Source organism: Chenopodium album, chromosome 20 (assembly GCF_948465745.1).
Source record: "Chenopodium album chromosome 20, dcCheAlbu1.1, whole genome shotgun sequence".
NCBI classification, from domain to species: domain Eukaryota; kingdom Viridiplantae; phylum Streptophyta; class Magnoliopsida; order Caryophyllales; family Amaranthaceae; genus Chenopodium; species Chenopodium album.
Window position 1 is genome coordinate 548711 of NC_137853.1, and position 10376 is coordinate 559086.

The 10376-nt window shown below is 32.9% G+C and overlaps 1 protein-coding gene across 1 annotated transcript; it reads right to left on the minus strand.

The window, feature by feature from the left end:
- Window positions 1-399: 399 nt before the first annotated feature.
- On the minus strand, window positions 400-6407 carry LOC145598061 (NAC domain-containing protein 7-like). The gene is made up of 4 exons (XM_081654354.1): window positions 5876-6407; window positions 2230-2408; window positions 1691-1962; window positions 400-1443 (listed from the first exon to the last, which is right to left on the minus strand). The coding sequence occupies exons 2-4, from the start codon at window positions 2384-2386 to the stop codon at window positions 757-759; spliced, it is 1116 nt and encodes a 371-aa protein (XP_081510480.1). The 5' UTR covers window positions 2387-2408; window positions 5876-6407; the 3' UTR covers window positions 400-756.
- Window positions 6408-10376: the final 3969 nt, after the last annotated feature.

The window sequence follows — 10376 nt, forward strand, 5'->3', positions numbered from 1 at the left end:
GCAAAGAGGTATATAATGATAATTTACTAACTTTAATTTGACAGGTGATACATATAAACCAAACATACGTATACATTTTACACCAACCAATTTCTCTTTGAGAATCAATATGAGTACAAGTTTGTGTCCATTAGCTTGAAACTATGGCCTTCAGTTCACTAAGTCTTACTATATAGACCATTCACTTGAAACTCACAAAAAAATACATAAAAAGTAAAACCTCTAAAAATGGAAACTAAAAGTTAATACATGTATGATGCAACTTATTTAACAAAAAAAACAAAAGGATTACAACAAAATCAACATGAAGTTTTAGTAGATGATAGAATGGAATACAAGGATCGGACTAGGAAACAAGGGATTTGATAAAATACTAGTAAAACATAATAATAGTTCACTTCAAATGTAAGTTAATTAAGTTTCAATAAGAATAAGTACAATCAGATATTCGTTGTTCTGAATATGAATCCCAATAATACTTGGAAACCTTTCAATCTTCTAAACACAGATGCTATCATCATCCAATAATAATAGGCACCACATTTCTAAGTTCACTTTGAGGATCAACCCTAAGGTTGATCTCACAAATCCAATACCCTAATAATAATATTGCATTACCATGTTTATTATGTACAAGGAAACTTATCCAAGATTTCTCTTGTAGTAATTGTATTCCCCTATATAATCAGTATGTATATGTATAAGATCAGGTTAATTAGGTAATTAATTAGCATATAATATGGTAAATGTCTTTATTCACTTCCACATATCAATTTGGCAGCTTGAATTTGATGTTGAAGCATATTGATCTGATGAGGCCCCTAAATGACCTTGGTTATTGGAGTTAGGGCTTATCACCATGTTCATGTGCTCGGACACAGGAAATATAGGGACATTCGAGTAGTTTATTTCCTTATTCGCGGCAGAAGGACCATGTTGTTCATCTTGGCTAAGTTGAGAGGCAACAAACTTATCAAGCACCCTCCAATCCGTAACTTGATCATCCACAACTTGCTCCGAACCACATACATTACCATACATCGAATCAAATGATTGAGAATGGATCATTTGGTCTTGAACGAGCAATGACGATGATAAATTAGTGCTTGTTCCATAGATTGGTATTGAGTTACAACTTTGCATACTAGCTTGGGGCATTTTAGGGCTTTCTAATTGAGGTAATTGAAGGAAAGGATCATGATGAGAAATATTGTAGGGTGGTATTTCAAGCTCTTGTTTGCAAGAGTACATGTTGTGGTGGCGTTGGTGAAAATTACTATGATTTGGTGTGTGGTAACTATTGGGATGGTGAGGAATCCTTCTAGGAGAGTCCATATCAGGCATATAGGAGAGTTGATCGTCGTACCAACATGGTGAGTCATCTAGCTTTCGAACAGTTGCCATTCTCTTCTTGAACACCCTGCATACTACCCATCCTTCCTCCTGATAAAAGTAGTGCAAAATTATATTAGCCAATTCAAGAATGTGCATACTTAAAATTTGTAGTACATATGTAATTCTAGATCTTGTTTTATATCACTAATATGATTGAAGTCGTTCATTCCTCTCTATGCATGATATGTAGTAAGTAGTACACTAATCCTTCCTTTCAAAAACAATAGGTCATGCATGTATAATAATGTATGTTACTCAAATTTGTGTAAGATGTTGTTAAGCATGTTAAACTTACCTGAGGAGTTCCATTTTCATTAGTTTCAAGACGGTATTCATGCATGATCCAATCAGACTTCTGACCATTGGGAGCTCGACCTTTATAGAAAACCAAAGTCTTTCTCATGCCAATCAAATTATGCTTAGAGTAGATAGCTTTGTCCCTTCCAGTTGCCTTCCAGAATCCGGCTTTGGTAGCTCGATTAGTCCTAGTTCCTGTTGGATATTTCTTGTCTTTATGGCTGAAGAAGTACCATTCATGCTGCTCTTCACTACTTATCTTGCATAATTCTGTTCAATTTTAAACCCAAAAGTAAGTTTATGTACATTATTAAAACAGTAGAGTATGGTTACATGGTTATATCGAGTATACTAACATGCTTTGGCGCATCTAAATATAAAGGTTTATACGTACACAACTTTATATTGTTCAATTTATTGTGATTATTTTTGCTCTATTAGTGATGGATAGAATTATAAGAAATGAGCCTTTAAAAAAGAAAATTATAAGAAATGATTCGTATTTATACTTGCAAAAACGAAATTGATTATAAGTACCTTGAAGATCCCAAGGTTCAATCTTGTAAAGATCAACATCTTTAATGATATCACACATCTTTCTTGCAGCAACTTTCTCACGGAGGTAGTAATCCACAAGTTCTTCATCAGTTGGATGGAATCTAAAGCCCGGAGGAACGTGCGACAATGTATTCATTTTATCCAGCTAGGGCAACGACCTGCATGTCATTAACAAATTAAGGAGCGAGATTTAGCAATTTAATTTTACACTTTGTAAATTTTGTCAAATCATGTTAAACATCATGTTAATTCTAGTTTGTCGTCCCAATTTATGGTTAGATTGTCATTCATACATACATTCAAGTTGAGGCTAGCAACATACATTGTCATATGAATAACTAGACACAATTATGAATACGTTATTATAAAATGACGACTTAAGTAGATGTATATGAACTATACGTCTATACCCTATTGCTATGGTTATTGATCAATATTACACATGATATGATACATGGTTTTGAATCAACTAATTCTATATCCAATTTTCCCGGCCTACACATCCGGATCGATAATCACGTAACGTACTGCATTGATGTGTGTATATAATTTTTTATACAAATATTGCTACAGCTAGGTCATATACCGAGCACCTTATACATAAAATTAAGCCACTAAATGAAGCTTAATTAAATAAAAGGGGGTTTACATTAGTAATTAAGGCTAGCATTAGGATGCATAATTCTGTCATAAGATGTGGAAGCAATTCGTGAGACTCAAGTAGTTGGCAGCCACCAGTTGCACTAACACTTACAAAGGACCAAACGCATGCCAAATTAAAGCCAAAAATAAAGAAAAAAGAAAAAGAAACCTTAAGAGAGTCAACCTCTTTTAATCTGGTCAAACAACTACTGTGGCAGACAAGATGATGTTGGTGAAACAAATGCAAATATTTTTAACGCGCTCACCAATCACTAGTTTGTTGAAACAATCAGACAAATTAATCTTTTTTATTACAGTATTATTATTATTATGAATATGAACCCTTGATTTGCTTTATTGTACCATAATTTTCAACCAGAAAGCTCGTTAGTCTTTAGTGATGACACCTCATATGCAACACAACTCTGTAACCCCTAGCTTTACGCTTGAAAGTTAAAGAATTAGCCAACTGCTTTATCCTCCCATTTTCTATGTATATCTTAATGAAAAAATGGAGTACTATTGATGTTGTTACGTTCATATATATACTGCAATAGTAAAATTGATGTACAAAATTGATTGTGGCTTAAATGAAATTTAATGTTTAATAATTATACTATTGAAAAAAATTAAGCATCCATGATTAACCTTGTATGTAGTATTATTACTGGAAGTTTCACTAGCTACCTTAGACCTCAGCTTGCAAGCAACAAAATCGTTACCAATTTTAGTGCGCATCAGAATGCCATGTACTTACTATTCACTCCGTCCATCCATACTTCATATATAGGGTTTGGAAAATGTACAGTTAATTGTTAGAGATAATAATCAACATTGTGAAACATTACTTAACCAAAAAGGGGGGAACTGTGACCTTCACTCTTCAGTGCATTAAGCTTCTAGAATGTTGGAAATTTTCAAAACCTAACAAATTAAACACCAAATAGTATTTTATGGACTATATGGTTTTCCTAGATGGATTGATGACGGTAAGTGAAGATTAGTTGATTATAACGTTCTTGTAAATAAATTAAGTAGAATAATGACCTTAAATAGCTTTGTAAGATCAGATATATAAAGTTGTTCAAGTATAGGTAATTTAAGAGGGAAAAACATTGTTTCATGCTTTAGTATGGCCTGATTGTTATCCGATCCTAAGCTACTTCTTGTATGTTATGGTATGTTACTTTGTGTTATTGACTCTCCTAAATGTCAAAATGATACATGTATCGAAAATCAAAGGAAGCATGGCACAGATCGAAGGAGTAGTATCATTTTTTTTTTTTAGTTGGGGGGGACCTTATTTAAAGGTATGTACCATTATTCCTTTACGCAAGTTTAGAGCATATGTACTAGAGAAAGATAAAAATTTGAGACGTTCTCTGGTTTAGGGGACATGTAGAAAGATATTATCAACAAAATAATTATTACTTACTTCAATCGGAGAAAGTCCTACATCAATCACAATTTTTGAATTTCATTCTTTCACGAGATGATCACTAACTAATGTATCATCAGCAAATTGAACTAGATAGAAAGATAGATAGATAAAAAGAATAGAAGATCGATTTAGGCTAAATGATCAAATAAATTACACAAAAATCTTTAACTTCCCACAGAACTAAACTAAATAATATAAATACAAAGATTGAAAGATGCATGTTGATTAAGATTAGATAATTCAATCATTCTAAATGGTTTGATTTGCATGCATGTTATGAAAATGCATGTCAACATGATTAAGATTTGAAAGTGTACCTAAAGCATCAAGATTACCCATGAAAAAGATGATAGAGTAAAGCAATGCAATCAAGATTCACACTTTTAAAGGGTTTTTCCATAGTTATCACTTTTGTAGACAAAGTAAAGCAGTATAGAACCAACGTCAATCACAAAAACTCCATGGTATACTATTACATCACAAAGAGATTGAACAAACTAGATCCTTATAGCTTTCGATGTCGATAATAGGAAAAGTGTGGTAATTCAAATACAAGGTAAAAACAAAAAAAAAAAAAAAAAAAAAAAAGAGGCAATGCTCAATGTATATCTTATTGTTTCCATTCTCGGCCCATACCAAGTATTTAATAATAATGCATAAATTTCCATTTAAGGCATATTATGTGAATAGTTAAAAAGCTAATTTACATTCCCATTGAACCAGATAAAAATTGCAAAAAGCTAAAAAAGGCATTGTAGCCACTCATGAAAGGAACTCAATACAAGAATGCATTTTCAAGTGTTCACCACCTTCGTTTGTTGCTAAAATTTAATGATGGACATACTATTATAAGATATGAGTATGTAAGTTAGAAATAATTTTCAAGGATTGTAATAAAAAGTCACACACTTGCTCTTGCTTCTATATTCTCCTTCCCAATGGTTAATACTTAATACTAACAAGAGTAGACATGTTATGTTATACAGATAGATGGATAGATCAATCCAAGCTCAATTCGATTCAAAACTATAGGTGAACTAACGTACTAATTAAGTGAAGAACAAAAGCAAAGAAGGTGATTCATCTTGCACCACCTATTAAATCTTCATGAAAATTTTATCATCTCAAAGAAATTTAAGAAACAAAAATGATGAGATATTTAAGAAGAAGCAAAATAACTTAGAAAACTTTATGTTTTCATATCATGCACCTTTGAATAAGTGGATCATATTACATACATGAATCAAATATCTTCAAACATTAAAAATAAAAAATAAAAAAAAGGGTCTGTTTTTTAGATCATTTGTTGTGCTTAAGAAAATAGAAATCAAGAAGTAGCAGCAGAGATATCACAATTGATGATAGAAAATCTTGAAGCAAAAGCAATCGCAATGGCAACTATACATGGAAGAAAAAAAGGTAATGAAACCCATATCAAAAATCTGTTATGAGTATATATATGATGCACATATTATTAAACAAACTTAATTAGATGATCTATATAGTTAGATGAAGGAGATTATATAGGACTAGAAACGTAACCTTTTTATATGATCAGCTTTTGCACTTCACTGTATGTCCTTGAGAAGAAGAATCAAACTTTGTTCAATTGGGATACGATCAAACACACGATGTAGCTAGTAACTGAAAAACGACACTTATTTAGAAACGGAAGATGTAAGTAAGAGTATGAAATGATCCTTTTATCTTTCTCTTCCTCGGGAATCGAAGTAGAGAGAGGAAAGTAGTGAATCTTGAGCTCTATTGGTGATGAAGAGAGAGAAAGAGAGGGAGCGGGATCAGATCCCGAGGTTAGGATGGGATGGGTAGGGAAGAAAATGAAGAGAAAGAAAGAAGAAGTGAGAAAAAGGAAGAAGAAGGAGGGTTAAATAAGAAGCAAAGGAGTTTTAAAAAAGCATATGATTAAAAATGAAAAAAAATAAAAGCCCTAATAATAAAAATAAGGCCAATCCCTAGGCGAAAGCTAATGTAGTCTCATTATCATTGTCATTGTACTAGCTTAGATTATTTATATATGTTGATGATCTATATGTGTATTTGTTTCTCTCTCTTCCTTATCTTAGGATTGATTGCTGCGAAAGCTTTCGCCGCGAAAAATGGGGGATTGTGGAGGCAATGAGAAAGATATGGAGGGTGGGATGGTATGATTAAGCTTATAAGCTTAGGGCTTATATCATGGAAACATCTCTATCTTTTCATTTCTTCCTCTTACCAGCTACTGATAATGACAATATTATTATTATTTATATATATACAACAAAGTAATTAATACTACAAATAATAATAAAAAATAGTAATTTTGGAGGAGAATGAAAAACGTCAGCATATACAGCTAGAATGGAAGTGGAGAGCTGCTTTGGCCTTGTTAAAGCCTCTTCTAAAAGATGGTTTGATTTACAGATTTGGAATTATGAGACTTTCAGTTGAGATTTTTTTTTTTTTTTGGTGTTTTATTATTATTTAATTGGGATAGATTATAGATGTTGAGTTGAAGTAGAAAGACTGTTGTCCTAACAAAAGCTCCAAACCCACTGGCCCTTCTACAGTCCTTGTCCCATGCCTTATTGCATCATGTTATGCTTCAACCAATCAAATATAAATCTAACATAGCTTTACTTTTTTTTTTTTTTTGTCAATACACTTTCCCACTTTTTTCATCGAGGTTGTGAGATAGATATCCAAACCATTGCACTATAGGCTAATCTTTATTTTGTGATGTTGCTAAATTATGTATGGAGTGATATGCATAGTTACATATGGAGTACTCATATTATGTAAGGTACTCGTAATAAAGAGATAAGAGACAAAATTCAATTGATAATATCATTCAATGAGTCGAGTTACCTTCTAGTAATTGTTAGCTAATTAATGATCATTCATTTAAGAAATGTATGTTATTATTTCGGAGTAGTAGACAATAAGTATACGTATTTGTATTGCTAGTACAACAATATCATATCGTTCTACAAGAAAGCTTAGGTACATATCATCTTCCTCTCCCCTATCTCGTCTATTTGATGTTTCCATCTGACAACATGAAATGCACAAATAAAACATTGATATCTTTGTGCCGATTAAATTTTTTAACATCAACCTACTGACCTACAAAGCGACGACATATACATGAAGTTGAGGCAAGTAAAGTATGAGATGAGTGGCATTAAAATTAGAAGCACCTAAGTATGTAGGAAGCTGGAAGAGAACAAGAGTATAGGAAGGTGGAACTCCTAGGAGGAAGTCAGATAAGCGTGGTGCATAGAATGCTTGACCATGACCAAAAGAGTCAGAAATGTGTTGCACGGGCTTATTTAAAATAAAATGACGAGTAAATTAAATTAGTTCCCACTTAACAACAAATATTCAGAAACCCAAAACCAACAACATCAAAAAGTTCCTTTTAGGAATGTTGTTCATTAATGATCCATAAATGAATTTTGTTTGGATTTATGTGTGAGAGTGTGTTCAAACATCATGTGCACGCGATCTGTGGTTGGTTGGTCCGGAATATTATATTCATTTTAATAAAAAAATAAAATATAATCTAATGTCAGTATCATTCACTCTTTGACAGGAATCAAAAGGGCCCCACAAACCGACCCCTTTCTCATAAATTGCGACAACGACTTCTCTCCAAAAATGCTATCATCATCTTACGAGCCCAAAACTATTTTACCCTTTTTTTTTTGTTTTTTTTTTTTTTTTTTTTTTTTTTTTTTTTTTTTTTTTTTGCTTCATTTTTCTCATCAAGGAAGCTTAGCTTAGCTTATTAAGCTTAAGCCTTTGGCTTGGCTCAGCTTTTAGCAACTTCAACGAGCCATTCTTCTTCAACAGCGTTTTAGTTTCTAGAATGTCATACTTTATACATTGAAGCCATAAAAAGAAATTAAAAAATAAACAGAAACCCAAATATTGATATTTAGAAGGAACTTGGAAGATATATAATGCAAGTTGCCACTCTACAAGACCAAGGAGGTTTCACCTCAAAATCATATGCCAATGAGGGATTACGGTTCCACCTCAAAACCATATGCCAATGAGGGGAGTAATCCCTTAGCCTTATATTGTAGTAGTAACTCTTGAATTCTTTATGTCTATAGTTTTTGGACCAGTATATTTTAGCCATTAAGGCCCACATCGTGAGATCGTGGGCCTGGGTCTGATACCATGTTAAATACGGGCCTAGGCCGCACCCGTCAGGGAGAGTGCAAGTCCACCACTTTACAAGACCAAGGAGGTTCCACTACAATATAAGGCTAAGGGATTACTCCAGATATACTAATACAAATAAAACCATTTTAAGAAAAATTTGCTTTAAAGTTATCTACTACCTCCGTTACAGGTTGTGCAACGATTAGACATTTTCCCTCTCTGCTTTATGTCAAATCGTTGCACATAACCTGTAACGGAGGTAGTATATAAAATGTAAAGATTAGGCTATAAAAGCACATATAAGATATTACACACTAATTACCGCCTTACATAAATTTAGGTATATTTGGAAATGTGTTCAATGCTTCAAGCGATTAATGGACAATTTATTACACAAAGACTGAATAATGAGATGTATTTAGATTGCGCTTGCATTGGTTGGGATTTACTAATATGGAGTATAAAGGTTCATCCAAGTTTTTTTTATATTAAAATGCGCTTCATAATTAATTGGCTAATTTTAGATGAATGTAATTGGTAGAGTTTCTCTTAATTGAATTTCTAACAAGACATTATGGCGATCAAATAGCTCTGATCACAACTTTTGAATTAAAAAATTTATAAACATGCCTGCATTGAAAACTTGAAGTGGTCATATAGATGATGATTTTGAAAAATCTAAATAATACATATGTATAAATCATTTACCCAATTTAGCAAATTGTAATATGTGTAGAGATTGTACTACATCAATATATACTCGTTGCAAGTAATCTCCAATTCTATGATTAAGCTTAGCTAGCTCATACAAATCAGTGAATTAGCACATAATTAAGGCCCCTAACATTAGTATTATTATAGTCTATAGTTTCAACTTACGAGTGTTGTTACGGGAAATGATAACATTACAATAGTTTACGGCCCTGTGGAATGTGGAGGCAGGTGGAGATAAGGTCCCACTAACCGGAATCATCATGTACGGGGTGCGTTATTTTCCAGTACGTGGCGGCTGGTGGTCCGGCGTGGGCTTAGCCCAAGATCATTGAACCCTCCTCCGTTTTATGTGGGCCCCTTTCCGTTATCCTTAGCCCAACGTGGGGCCCATTCTTTTTACCTTTTTTTTATTTTTTATTTCAATATCCTTTGATTAAATCTAAGAGTGCCAAGTGTAACCCTTACAATTCTCCACATAACCTCCCCTTCCCTCGTGTGCTTAAGCGTGCCGATTTGTTAAACCATCTTCACTTTTTTCCTTTGGTTCGCCCGGTTCATAGCCCCCGGTTCAGGAGAACTACACATAAATTATTTTTTTAGATTCAAATATTAAATTTAAATAACAAAATTAAGGAAATAAAACATCGAAAATGTATGCTTGGTGGTGAGAAGAAGTAGAGAAGTGAAGCAAAAGACTCACACGTGATCCAAGTGTAATGTTGCTCCCCACCACACTTGTCTATGTGGCATGCCCTTTTCTTGTTTAATATTTCTAATTAATTGCCTCAATCTTTTTTATTAGGCATGATTATTGGTTTTATTACTCTTATTCTTTTTAAATGGGAGCCTTTATGAGCATAAAGTGTTGGAGGTAGGTCAATGTATTCATTAGGAGGTTAATGGTTTTGTTTTTTCATGTGTTCAATTTATGAGGTCTAATTCTAGAAAAATCAACTTAGAAACTTAGAACTGATCATTACACTTAGAACTGATCATTACACTTAGAACTGATCATCTTTGATTCGACTCAATTTCATTATGTAAATAGTAGGATTGGACTCAAAATTCAAAATAACTTATTTCCTCTAATAACATTCAATTTATATCAAGATCATAATCAATTTATATTAATTGATCCTCGTCGTTGATTCAAAAAAAA